Raw genomic sequence first — 13,407 nt, 5'->3', positions numbered from 1 at the left:
ACCCTCATGTGGACACTCTTGTTCTGGTGTAAGTGTGGTTTTCTCACATTAGCTTCAACCACTTCCAGTGAGATATATGTTAAACCAAGAAAAGACAGAAATAACTATCTAGAAGAAAGTCATAGACTACAAGGCCAGAAAGGACCATTGAAACCCAGTAGTCCGACCTCCAGTATAACAAAGGCAAAATAACTTCCCTAAAATAATTACTAGAGCAGTTATTTTTAGGAAAAAAAATCATCCAATCTTGATTTAAAAATTGCGAGAGATGGAGAATCCACCATGGCCCTTGGTAAGTTTTTCCCGTGGTTACTTACTCTCATTGTTAAAAAAAATATATGTATTCCTTATTTCCAATGTGAATTTGTCTAGCTTCTATGTCCAGCCATTGGATCTTGTTATACTGTTATAAATATCTATAAGTAACTACATGGGGAGCAAATCCCAGATGATTCCATAAGTTCTCTTATGGCCTGTATTATACAGGAGATCAGAATGATCCTTCTGGCCTAAGAAGCTATGAATAGTAATGAAAGAGACCTGCTCTCCTTCAGATACTACCTCACCCACCTAGTCTCTTTCGTATCCTGGGGCCAATGTGGATATAACAATACTGCCAACAACAATGAAGTTTAATGAAAATTAATTAATTTATGTATTAAATCACACTAGGCACCTCTTTTCAAATTTAGGCATATCAATACCTTAAAAATCCTGGCCAACTGTCCAGTTCCCATTGGTGCCTTTGAAAGTCTTCACCTTAAGTCATTTGGCTGTGATTTTCAAAGAAGACCAAGAGAGTTAGGTGCCCAAATGCCACTGACCTCCATGGGTACCTAGCTCCCTTAGTATTTGTTCTAAATTTCAGCCTACAGTCCAGATTTTTAAAGATATTTAGGCACCAAATGGGATTTTCAAAAGCATCTAGGTGATTATCTTCCATTGAAATCCATTCCAATGAAAAATGCTTTTGAGGCAACTAGGTACTTCTGAAAATATCACTAGGTGCCTAAATACCTCTAAAAATCTGGCCCTAACTGACTACCCCAAGGCCAGACAGGGAATCAGTGGGGAGCCAGGAAAAGAGCCCAAATGTTTTTCTGATGTCCCTGTGGTGGGAGGTTTGCAAGCAGAAGGCATTTTGAAGGTGTCCCTGTGAAGTCCAGCTGGTTAAATCTTCTGCAGAAGGAAAATTCTGACATTTCAAAATTTAATCAGAATGAAACCAAATAATTTCAAAATGTTTGGAAAAAATATTTTCAGGTCAATCAAAGCTTTCCCTTGTGATAAAGTGGACACGATTTGTTCTGATTTAGACTTTTTAAAAATGTGACCTTATATCCTATACCAAATAAATATTGGGGGCTAAAATTGAAACACTCCATTCTGATCAGGTACATTTCAACCTATCAAAACACTTTGTTTCAATTATCTTTTCACCAAAAAGAAATGTCATCAAAAGCAATGTGTTCCAAATTTCAATCAAAATAGATACATTCCAGTTTGTCAAATTCAACATGTTCCCATGGAAATTTTAAATTTTGACTAAATGGCCATTTCTGATGAAGAATGTGCTGTTAGGAAATTTGTAACCAGGTCTACTGTGAAGTCATGAAGTGCAGGCTTCCTTCCCAGCCCTCATGACCAGATCTAATCCCAAAATTCAATTTATTAACTTCTACCCTGCAAACCGCTTGCTGTATCCAATGGAAGACATTTCCTTAGATGCACCAAGTGTCCAGAACAGGTGTCCATTGATCCACAGGGGGCTTTGGGTGTCTCCTTAGCATGCCCCAGTCCCAAGCAGTTATACTCTAAAGTAGAGAGCACTGGAACATGAATGGGAATAACCATTCATTAGCGAGATTCAGCAACTGCAGGATTGGCAGTGACTTCTTATGGGCTCCATCCACCATTGCAACCCAACTCCACATGGAGTTTCTGAAACTGGGATCCTGAAACTCTTCTAGGAGTTGACCAGAGTGGAGTTATGGGTGAGGAAGAGAAATTTAAACTTGATGCAAGGGAGAGCTAAGGGAGTTCAAACAGGGTGCTGAAGTAATCTGGTGGACAGGTGAGGATGCCTGAATTTTTGATGGGCTGGAGGGTGTGTGAGGTGGTAGTCAGAGAGATGGGAATTCAACAGTACTAATGGGCTGTTTGTTTGCTTCTTATAGAGGTCTACAAGGACTGTTAGGGTCTATGCCTTTTCTTGGTAGGTGGACTTATCCCAGTAGGCAAAAATTGCCTCCTAAGAGTTTAGTCAGCATGAAACCCCAAACCAGCTAACACTAGAGCATGGGGGAATTTTCCCTTACCCTTCTCTGCTTGTACCTCTGGAGAATCCAATGACTGCAGGTTTGGCAGCGTGGCTGTAGTTACTTCTCCACCTCCACTGCCTGGGAGATGGAGCTGAATTTTTCTTGAGAGCTGTAGGTCCAGGACCAGGTGGGATGATGCTTAGTAGTGGTGGATGCATTTATCCCAGGGGCCCCAAATGACCTCCTCAGAGCTTAGTCGGCACCAAGCAGCTCAAACCACAAACCAGTTACCAATTTGTTTGAACAACCATTTTTCATTCAATAAATAAAAAAAAAATTGTGAGAAGCCCACATCAGCCCCAGGTAGCTCACACCATAAGCTAGGTGTCATTGGGAGGTGAGTTCTAACCATTGTCCTCCTCCTTCCACTGACATGGGGCCTGACATTCTAGGACACCAGGTAAAGACAGATTCCACAGCCAGATGTCTGACCCTACACTGGCTGTTGCATCCCTGCTCCCAAGGGACTTTGGCTACTGGGGAGATGAGTTTTTCTTCTCTTCACCCCCAGGGGCTCACAGAACAAACAGCTGCCTGCTGGCCACATTATGTTCTCTTTCCTCCCAGATACTGATTACACTAGTGCACTTCATCAGGGTGTCCTCCTCCTCCTCCAGAAGCTTCACGCTCATGCCTCAGCTGGGGAAGACTGCGAGGGAATCTTCAGGCAGCTGAAGGAAGTCCTGAAAGGCAAGTGGACCAGCAGGACTAAATTTACCACCAGTCCCCATGTCTAATCATTTAGAATGAGATTTTCAAAAGGGGTCCAAAGTCTATTTCCTTTGGTGCCTTTGGTAATGCCAGCTGCCATGAATTGCTGTGAATGAATTGTGACATGCTCATTTCCATGACAACATCCATGTATTTGCCAGTATTTTCACAAATCCCCAGAGCTGTTCCAACACACACAGGCTGAGGTTTTCAAAAGAGCCTGAGGGAATTGGGACCCCAAATCCTATTGCTTTTCAATGGACCTGGGCACCAAAACTACCTTAGCTCCCATTGAATGTCCCTGCAACCCTAAACATATCTAATGAGCCTTCCATTGCTTGTCCCAAACTTCATTTCATCCATTATTTATGCAGAGGAGAATAGCAAGAATTCCTACCTGAAGTGCTGTGACGTGAGTGAGACCCAGGATTTGAAGAGCTGGGAAGAAAGAATGGTGGAGTTCGCTGAACTCATCCTTATTTTTGAAAAGGAACTTGGAGGCAAGTTTTATAGAAACTTTTTTCAGTTAGACGGGGCTTCTCAAAGCCATCCAGCTCATTGGCTTTCCAAATTATTGCTCCAGATGTGGGAGCAAAGAACCAGATGTGCTCTAAAAGGAAGAAAATTTGTCATTTAACTATTTCCCTCCATAATTCATTATTTCAAGTGTGTCATCTCTTTCTTCTACTATTTTTCCCCCTCACATTAAGAGGGAAAAACAAAAATTCATGATAACCAGTATCTGGTTAAAGGTTAGGAAACAAAGACTAGGAATAAATAGTCACTTTTCACAATGGAGACGGGTAAATAGTGAGGTCCCCCAAGGATCTGTGCTGGGACCAGGGCTGTTGAACATATTCATAAATGATCTGGAGACAGGGGAAAAAAGTGTAATGGCAAAACTTGCAGATGATACAAAATTACTCAAGATAGTTAAGTCCAAATGAGACTGGGAAGAGTTACAAAGAGACCTCACAAAACCGAGTGACAGGGCAAGAAAATTACAGATGAAATTCAATGTTGATAAATACAAAGTAATACAAATTGGAAAACATTATTCCAACTCTATATGATGGGGTCTAAATTAGCTGTTACCACTCAAGAAAGAGATCTTGGAATCATTATGGATAGTTCTCTGAAATCATCCACTCAATGTGCACCGGCACTCAAAAAAAATAACAGAGTGTTGGGAATCATTAGGAAAAGGATAGATAATAAGATATAAAATATCATATTGACTCTATATAAATCCATGGTACGCCCACATCTTGAATACTGCATGCAGTTCTGGTTGCCCTGTCTCAGAAAAGGTATATTAGAATTGGAAAAGGTTCAGAAAAGGGCATCAGAAATGATTAGGGGTATGGAATAGCTTCCGTCTGAAGAGAGATTAAAAAGAGGGAGAATGTTCCGCTTGAAAAAGAGACAAATGAGGGGAGATATGACAGAGCTCTATAAAATCATAACTTGTGGGGGACAAAATGAATAGGGAAGTGTTATTTACCACTCCACATAGCACAAGAACCAGGGGTCACCCAATGAAATTAATAAGTAATTGGGTTAAAAAAATAATTAGAGCAGTTCACGGAGGCTAGGTCCATCAATGGCTATTGGGCAAGATGGTCGGAAATAGAACCCAATGATCTGGGTGTCCCTAAAGCTCTGACTACTAGAAGCTGGGACTGCATGACAGGGGATAGATCAGTCAATAAATTGCCCTTTTCTGTTCATTCCCTCTGTCCACTCATATGTTCTTATGTAAGGCCCTCAAGTCCTTTGCCACCAAAATCCTATTGAACGTCTATGGGATGTGTCTCCTAATATTGACATTCAAAAAGTTCAACCTTTATAACAATTAACACAATTTGTCACATCACACATCAAAATATATAAAGTAAATATACTCAAATCAAACTGGGAATTCCCACAGTATTCTTGCCAGCAAGTTAAAGAAGTATGGGCTGGATGAATGGACTATAAGGTGGATAGAGAAAGCTGGTTAGGTCGTTGGGCTCAACAGGTATTGCTCAATGGCTCCATGTCTGGTTGGCAGCCAGTATCAAGCAGAGTGCCCCAAGGATCAGTCCTGGGGCCAGTTTTGTTCAATGTCTTATTAATGATCTGGAGGATAGCATGGACTGCACCTCAGCAAGTTTGCAGATGACACTAAATCGGGAGGACTGGTAGATACGCTAGAGGGTAGGGATAGGATACACAGGGACCTAGACAAATTAGAGGATTGGGCCAAAATAAATCTGATGAGGTTCAACAAGAACAAGTGCAGAGTCCCACACTTAGGATGGAAGAATCCCATGCATTGCTACAGACTAGGGTCCAAGTGGCTAGGCAGCAGTTCTGCAGAAAAGGACCTAGGGGTTCAGTGGATGAAAAGCTGGATATGAGTTGACAATGTGCCCTTGTTGCCAAGAAGGCTAACGGCATTTTGGACTGTATAAATGGGGGCATTGCCAGCAGATCGAGGGACGTGATCGTTCCCCTCTATTTGACATTGGTGAGGCCTCATCTGGAGTACTGTGTCCAGTTCTGGGCCCCACACTACAAGAAGGATGTGGAAAAATTGAAAAGAGTCCAGCGGAGGGCAACAAAAATGATTAGGGGTCTGGAGCACATGACTTATGAGGAGAGACTGAGGGAACTGGGATTGTTTAGTCTGCAGAAGAGAAGAATGAGGGGGGATTTAATAGCTACTTTCAACTACCTGAAAGGGAGTTCCAAAGAGGATGGATCTAGACTGTTCTCAGTGGTAGCAGTTGACAGAACAAGGAATAATGGTCTCAAGTTGCAGTGGGGGAGGCTTAGGTTGGATATTAGGAAAAACTTTTTCAATAGGAGGGTTGTGAAGCACTGGAATGGGTTACATAGGGAGGTGGTGAAATTTCCTTCCTTAGAGGTTTTTTTGACAAAGCCTTGGCTGGGATGATTTAACTGGGGATTGGTCCTGCTTTGAGCAGAGGTTTGGACTAGATAACCTCCTGAAGTCCCTTCCAACCATGATGTTCTATGATTCTATGAAACTCAAATGAGTTCTCAAGAAGCATTTTTCATGTTTTGCCTCTCTGTAAATTTCTGTTAGCATAGATGGGATTTTTTTTATCCACGTGAGTGTCCTATGAAATTGACATTTACTGATAACAATCTAATCCTTCCAAGCCTAATAATAGTTAAGAAATAAGGAATCCCACAAAAGAAATAGAGATGCTGAATAAGGGTATGTCTACACTACAAAATTAGGTCGAATCTATAGAAGTCGGTTCTTTAGAAATCGTTTTTATACAGTTGATTGTGTGTGTCCCCACACAAAATGCTCTAAGTGCATTAAGTCAGTGGACTGCATCCACAGTATTGAGGCTAGCATCCACTTCCGGAGCGTTGCACTGTGGGTAGCTATGAGTAGCTATCCCACAGTTCCCGCAGTCTCCGCTGCCCATTAGGATTCTGGGTTGAGATCCCAAAAAACGGTGTCGCAGGTGGTTCTGGGTAAATGTCATCAGGCCCTCCTCTCCCTCCCTCCCTCCGTGAAAACAACGGCAGGCAATCATTTTGCGCCTTTTTTCCTGGGTTACCTGTGCAGACGCCATACCACGGCAAGCATGGAACCCGCACAGCTGACCGTCACTGTAAGTCTCCTGGGTGCTCGCAGACATGGGACCGCATTGCTACACAGCAGCAGCTCATTGCCTTTTGGCAGCAGACGGTGCATTATGACTGGTAGCCATCATCGTCATATTCCTGGGTGCTCTTTTAACCGACCTTGGTGAGGTCAGTCACGGGTGCCTGGGCAGACTCCTTCTGCTGAGCACCCAGGAGACGACAATGGCTAGCAGTCAAACTGCACCATCTGCTGCCACCCTAAAGATGTAAAAGATAGATGGAGTGGATCAAAACAAGAAATAGACCCGATTTGTTTTGTATTCATTTGCTTCCTCCCGCACTCCGTGAAATCAACGGCCTGCTAAACCCAGGGTTTTGAGTTTGATCCTTGAGGGTGCCATTCTGTGTGACAGTTGTTTGTGTTTCTCCTTGATGCAAAGCCACCCCCTTTGTGGACTGTAATTCCCTGTAAGCCATGTCGTCAGTCGCCCCTCCCTCCGTCAGAGCAGACAATCGTTTCGTGCCTTTTTTCAGCCCAGACGCCATAGCACTGGGATCAGGTAGCCCGCTGAGATCACCGCGGCAATTATGAGCACTGTAAACACCACATGCAGTATCCTGGAGTATATGCAGAACCAGAACCTGCCAAAGCAAAACCAGGTGAGGAGGCGACGGCAGCGTGCTGATGAGACTGATGAGGACATAGACATGGACATAGACTTCTCGCAAAGTGCGGGCCCCGGCAATGTGCACATCAAGCTGTTAATGGGGCAGGTTCATGCTGTGGAATGCCGATTCCAGGTGACCATGAATGATATCACTCTCCTGAGGATAACACTAGAGAGAGATAAGGAACAGATGTTGTCTGAATGCCAGCAAACACCTGGATTTGCACTCCATCCCCATACACGTTAACAGACTTTTGCAGTAGCTGTACTGGCCGCAAATGCCAGGGCAGATTAATCATTAAATATGCTTGCTTTTAAACCATGTGTAATATTTACAAAGGTACACTCACCAGAGGTCCCTTCTCTGCCTACAGGGTCCGTGAGCATGCCTTGGGTTGGTTCTGGGGGTACTGGCTCCAGGTCCAGGATGAGAAACATATCTTGGCTGTTGGGGAAACCGGTTTCTCCACTTCCTTGCTGTGAGCTATCTTCCATCTCTTCGTCATCATCTTCCTCATCCCCAAAACCTGCTTCCTTGTTGCATGATTCTCCATTGATGGAGTCAAAGCACAGGGTTGGGGTACTGGTGGCTGCACCCCCTAGCATGGCATGCAGGTCAGCATAGAAACGGCATGTCTGTGGCTCTGCCCGGACCTTCCGTTTGCCTCTCTGGTTTTGTGGTAGGCTTGCCTTAGCTCCTTAATTTTCACGCAGCACTGCTATGCGTCCCTGTTATGGCCTTTGTCCTTCATGCCCTTTGAGACTTTTTCTAATGTTTTGGCATTTCATTTACTGCAACGGAGTTCAGCTAGCACTGATTCATCTCCCCAGAGGGCGAGCAGATCCCGTACCTCCCGTTCAGTCCATGCTGGAGCTCTTTTGCAATCCTGGGACTCCATCATGTTTACCTGTGCTGATGAGATCTGCACTCACCTGCACCTTGCCACGCTGGCCAAACAGGAAATGAGATTCAAAAGTTCACAGGCCTTTTCCTGTCTATCTGGCCAGTGCATCTGAGTTGAGAGCACTGTCCAGAGTGATCACAATGGAGCACTCTGGGATAGCTCCTGGAGGCCAATACCGTCTAATTGTGTCCACACTACCCCAAATTCGACCCAGCAAAGCCGATTTCAGCGCTAATCACCTCGTCGGAGGTGGAGTAAGAAATTGATTTAAAGAGCCCTTTAAGTCGGAAAAAAGGGCTTCATCGTGTGGACGGGTCCAGGCTTAAATCAAGGTAATGCTGCTAAATTCGACCTAAAATCGTAGTGTAGACCAGGCCTAAGAGTGCTTGTCAGTTTCAGGGCCAAATTTTTAATGGCATTTAAGCATGGAGTGGGATGTTTGAAAGCATCTAGGCACTTAACTCCCACTGATTTCAAAATCCCACTAGGTGCTTAAACATTTCTTTTAAAATCTGGCCTGGAAGGACTTTGCTGTAATTAAAGAGAACACAAGGCCATTTAGAACTTATCCTGAAGTAATACAATATTGAAGGAGTGTGGCCGTTAAGTATCTAGCAGCCTTCGAGGTCTTTCAGTAAACAAAGGCTAATCCTACTTTTGGAGAAAGTAAATTCAGTTACTATTTTTTTATTAACGATCAACAGAATTGGTGACAGTACAATTATTTATTTATTTATTTTTTACAAGCATAGTGAGAAGCACAATGTCAGGTGTTCTAGGTCTGGTAATTCAACCAAGGTAAAAGAGTTATTTCTAAAAAACAATATTTTCCATCAGTTAATCCATTTTGTTCTTGATTCAGAACAAATCCCAAAATTTCAAATTTCTCTGTGAAAAGACCCTGGAGTTGTGGGTTCCCCCTGATCCAGGCAGTCTTCTGGCCAGCCCATTCACTCCCAACTCACCACTCTCTCCTCAAACTCCATCCCCATTCCAAGTCCTGTCATACCAAAACTGGTCCTTAGTTATGCCTGTGAAAATGCGAAGAAACATCCATTGTCAGCGGGGCCTGCACCCACTCCTAACAGCCCAGCAAGTAGGAGTCCCTCCATCCTGCCAGTCAGTCTGGGAGCTAGAAAATCAGACAGGCTGAGTCCAGCAGCCACGAAGCAGAATAACCTCTGTGTTTACTGCAATTGCCCTGCAAGGGGCACTACGCTTCCTGAGTGCCTTTGGATCAACAAATACCTGTCTTTGCCCCTACTCACACCTAATAGCAACTGAGAGGAAAAAAGGAATTCAGTCTGCAGACTTCCCCTAGCTATTTCTTTGTACTTATTTTCAGCTTTGATTTTTATTGTGATTTTTTCTTGCCTAATAGAAAATGTAAGGAGTGTATGGCAATTTTTATGGAAAACTGTGACCTGTATCTGTTACTGGACATGGGGGTACACCAACAACTTTCTGTACACAAATGGTAAGCAAAATCCATTTGAATTGCACGTTCCACATTTGTTTCTACATCTGTGGTATGAATTTCCCTGTTTTTCAAGGTTCTGTTTTGACAGAGAATAGATTAAATAGAAAGTAATGAGAAAAAGGCAGCTGTGTTGTATAATGGGCAGAAGAAGGCAGCAGAGGGTGGGAGACAGGAAAGGGGCAGCTATACTGTGTAATGTGTTGCAGGGGGCAGCAGAGGGTGAGAACATAAGAACAGCCATACTGGCTCAGACCAATGGTCCATCAAGCCCAGTATCTTGTCTTCCGAAAATGGCCAATGCCAGGGACTTCAGAGGTGATGAACAGAACAGGTAATCATCAAGTGATCCATCCCCTGTCACCCATTCCCAGCTTGAAGGGGTGGGAAGGGGTAGTTAAACTGTATAATGGGCACTGGGGGAAGCAGAGGGTGTGTGGGTGGGGAAGTGGCAGCTATACTGTATAATGGGCACTAGGGGCAGCAGAGGGTGGGGGTGGGAAAGGGGCAGCAGTGGGGAAGGGATTGGAGAGGGGTAGCTATCTTATAGCCCACAAAGAGCTTTAAAGATAGTGTCATGAAAGTTATCACAAATTCTGTATCTAATAACCTGTTTATCGGCCTCCACGATACCATATTACCTGATTGTCTGGTGATAGCTGAGAATTTCCTGAGGTGCAAAAATGAGAAATGACTTTCTCAAGGCCCCAGAGGGAGGATGTTGAGGACTATGAGAATTATCACAAACCTATGAAAATAATTGTGCACAGGAGAGAATAAAAGCAGCAGTAAAAATGGAATTTCTGCTTTTTGTTCCAACAAACTTTTCAGGATATTTGTTTTGGTTTGGTTTGCATTATCCACTCACCACTGTTTGAGAGCTAGTGTGGCAATGTATTTTACAAGGTTTTAAAACAATCAGATTGCAAGGTGTCCCCCACCATCATTAGGCAAGAGGTATTCTTTACAGCTGGTCAACATTTATCAAGTGATATTTTTATTCTGAGTAGAAAATGGCCATTTTCTAAAATCAACTTTTCACAGAACAAAATCAATTTTTTCAGGAAATTATTGGATTAAAATCTCTGTTGTTGTTCATGAAAAGGAGAAAATGAGTCAGCTTCCATCCCTGTAGAATGAAACAATTTTAAAATTTCAACTCTTTTTTTGTGGCGGGGAGGCAGATCTTTTTCATTTTTTAACCAACTAGAATTGCCTTTTTGAGTGTTCATGGGAAGTAAATAAAAGGGACTTCATATGAAATCAGAAGGGAATGTGGGGATTTTGTTTGGACAGATGATTGTCAGTGCATTGTTGTTGTGAGCTACTGTCAAAGCAAACAGTAGATGTGCTATGTATTAATATGATTCAGAATTTGTCCTGAGTCAGAACGTCTTTATAAGGCAGCCGGGATTCTCCTAAAATGGAGATTTACCAAACACTGGCTCAAATATGTGTTTGTTGATGATGCCCATGTGTCACTGAGGTGGTTTAGATGCTAATTTCACAAAAGTAGAGCTGAAGTTTTTCAAGGAGCCTCAGGGCAAAGTTTTGGTGCCTAAAGATATTGATAGACATCTGGGGTTAATGGGATTCAGACACCGAGGCCCAGATTGTTAAAGGTATTTAGGCATTGATGTGGTCAGCATTGCAACACCAAACTGATTTAGGACTATAGGGAGCCAATTGGATTTTGGCTCCTAAGTGCCCAAATCCCTTTGAAAAATTGAAATTAGGCTCCAAAATCTGTTAGGTGCTGAGGGCAGAAGTGCGTAAATACCTTTATCAATCTGGGCCCTGGGAGCTTTTGAATACCCACTGGGCCTCTCTCTGTATCTCTAGGCAGCAACCTACCTTTGCAAGTCTGGCATCTTGTGGTAATTACAGAAGCACGCAAGCAGGGTAGGCACCTAACTCCCACTAGTTTCAAATGGAATTCGGTACCTGACAGTGACCATGATGGGGGACATCATGCCTAACAGCTAGAGCAAGAGTCATGCCAAGTGGTGACAGAAGGCATCAGTAGCCAGGAATTAGAGCCGATGGTCAGTGCCAGAATCAAAAGCAGGGGGCCAGTGCCGAGGGTCAAATGCAGAGTCAGAGGCCAGGAATCAGAGCCGGTTACCTGGAGCAAGGCAAGGTGGGTGCAAGACTGGGCACAGGGCAGAAGCAGGAGCTCTCCCAGCCATGGGTGATTGCTTTGAGCTGCCAGCACCCTGCCACTGGTCATAAGATCAAGTCTGCAGATCCCCACAGCCAGTCGGGTGGTTGGGCTAATCAGGTGGCTCAGTGGGGGCCCAGTAGCACTCATTAGACTGCGGGGGGGAGTGGGGGGCGTTAAGCTAGCATGTAAGCAGGATGGCTGTGGGTCCTTACTCCTGACAGTGCCTAACCTGCTTAGGTGCCTTAGGAAATCCCACTAGGAGTTTATCTGCCAGCTTAGGCACCTTTGAAAAGGCACATGGAATTCAGGGGGATTTGGGCACCTCACTGATTGTGACCCCTTAGAAAAATCACAGCCTAAAACAATATGTGGATGCACTTTCGTAGGTAAAGCCCAATCTACTGGATTGACCAACGAAGAATTCATCCACTTGATCGATGCCGGCATTGCCATAAATTCCGCCTACCCCCTCGTTCTGCGCCCAGAGAGGAAAGTGAAACTGATCCTCTCCTTCGACTTCAGTGACGGGGATCCTTTCGAGGTAACGACTGTTATTTATTGTGATGTCTCCCAACATCCCAATTGGGATCAAGCACTACACAAATACCCAGAACTTGAACCATGACCCAGTGAGGTTACACTGTTGTTAGCAGCAGTAATTTAGATTCCCTGAATGTTCTGTTGGAATCACAATTTGAGATGTGTGTACATATAGGATCCACTGGGACTATTTCCCTTATTACCTGCAAGGTCACTTGGGCTTGGGGTAAGGGCATGTGACCAGTCATGACATTTCTTTCCCTTTGGATATCATGGAAGAAGAGGAAATTCCTTGAAGTTCAGTTTTATTCTGTGTAAAAATGGCATCTGCTTACTCCACAGATGTGCCCCTGTGTGTATCACAGTCTTATCTGATGTGCTAAATGACAGCCATTAGGTTTGACCATTTTTATTTCTGTTAGCACCAAAGAGCCAAGAGCACTCTAGCAGGAGGAGACGGGGTCAGTAGAAATGTGAACTGAGTTCCAATAAGTCAGTTAGAACTCTGCAATTTTGCTAACCTCAGCCTCACATATGACTAGTGCGCCATAGGTGATATTGTCTCCCTCTAGTGGCCACACTACTATAACACTTTGCTACTTTGTTTACATCGAGTACGAGTTTTCCTATAGGTGAATTTGAAAAAAAATGAAACAAAACAAAAATCAAACTTTGCTTTTGGAGCTAAAGTTCTGGGTTTTGATTTCTGTTTATTACCATGGGCTGAGGTTTTCAAAGGCATCTAAGGGATTAATTTTAATGGGAACTGAGCATCCACATCCCTTAGGAGCTTTTGAAAACCTCAGCCACAGTATATGTATGCATTGTTATACAAAGATTCTGGCTACACATATATGGCAACAGGGTCATGTCTGGTTTCCATGGAGGCCCTCAATTAGCCAGTTCCTTAGAGGCTTCTTGGAATGTTTGTACACTGTAGGTTAGGGGTATTTTTAACTCTCTAGCCTGGCCATATTAGTGATATCACATTTTATTAGTGTAGATGGTC

At 43.6% G+C, this 13,407-nt stretch overlaps 1 protein-coding gene across 1 annotated transcript in view; it reads left to right on the top strand.

Annotated features, from left to right (window-relative positions):
• Nucleotides 1-13,407, top strand: part of LOC128847018 (cytosolic phospholipase A2 gamma-like) — a 33,823-nt gene that overhangs the window by 14,218 nt on the left and 6,198 nt on the right. The window contains exons 9-13 of the mRNA XM_054046335.1: nucleotides 2,180-2,215; nucleotides 2,889-3,011; nucleotides 3,407-3,532; nucleotides 9,599-9,694; nucleotides 12,245-12,399. Coding sequence (XP_053902310.1) covers nucleotides 2,180-2,215; nucleotides 2,889-3,011; nucleotides 3,407-3,532; nucleotides 9,599-9,694; nucleotides 12,245-12,399 — 536 coding nt within the window. The remainder of the gene's footprint in view (nucleotides 1-2,179; nucleotides 2,216-2,888; nucleotides 3,012-3,406; nucleotides 3,533-9,598; nucleotides 9,695-12,244; nucleotides 12,400-13,407) is intronic.

This window comes from Malaclemys terrapin, chromosome 12, assembly GCF_027887155.1.
Source record: "Malaclemys terrapin pileata isolate rMalTer1 chromosome 12, rMalTer1.hap1, whole genome shotgun sequence".
In the NCBI taxonomy this organism is placed as follows: Eukaryota; Metazoa; Chordata; order Testudines; family Emydidae; genus Malaclemys; species Malaclemys terrapin.
Note: the sequence above shows the minus strand (reverse complement) of the source record. Positions and strands in the feature narration are given on the sequence as shown.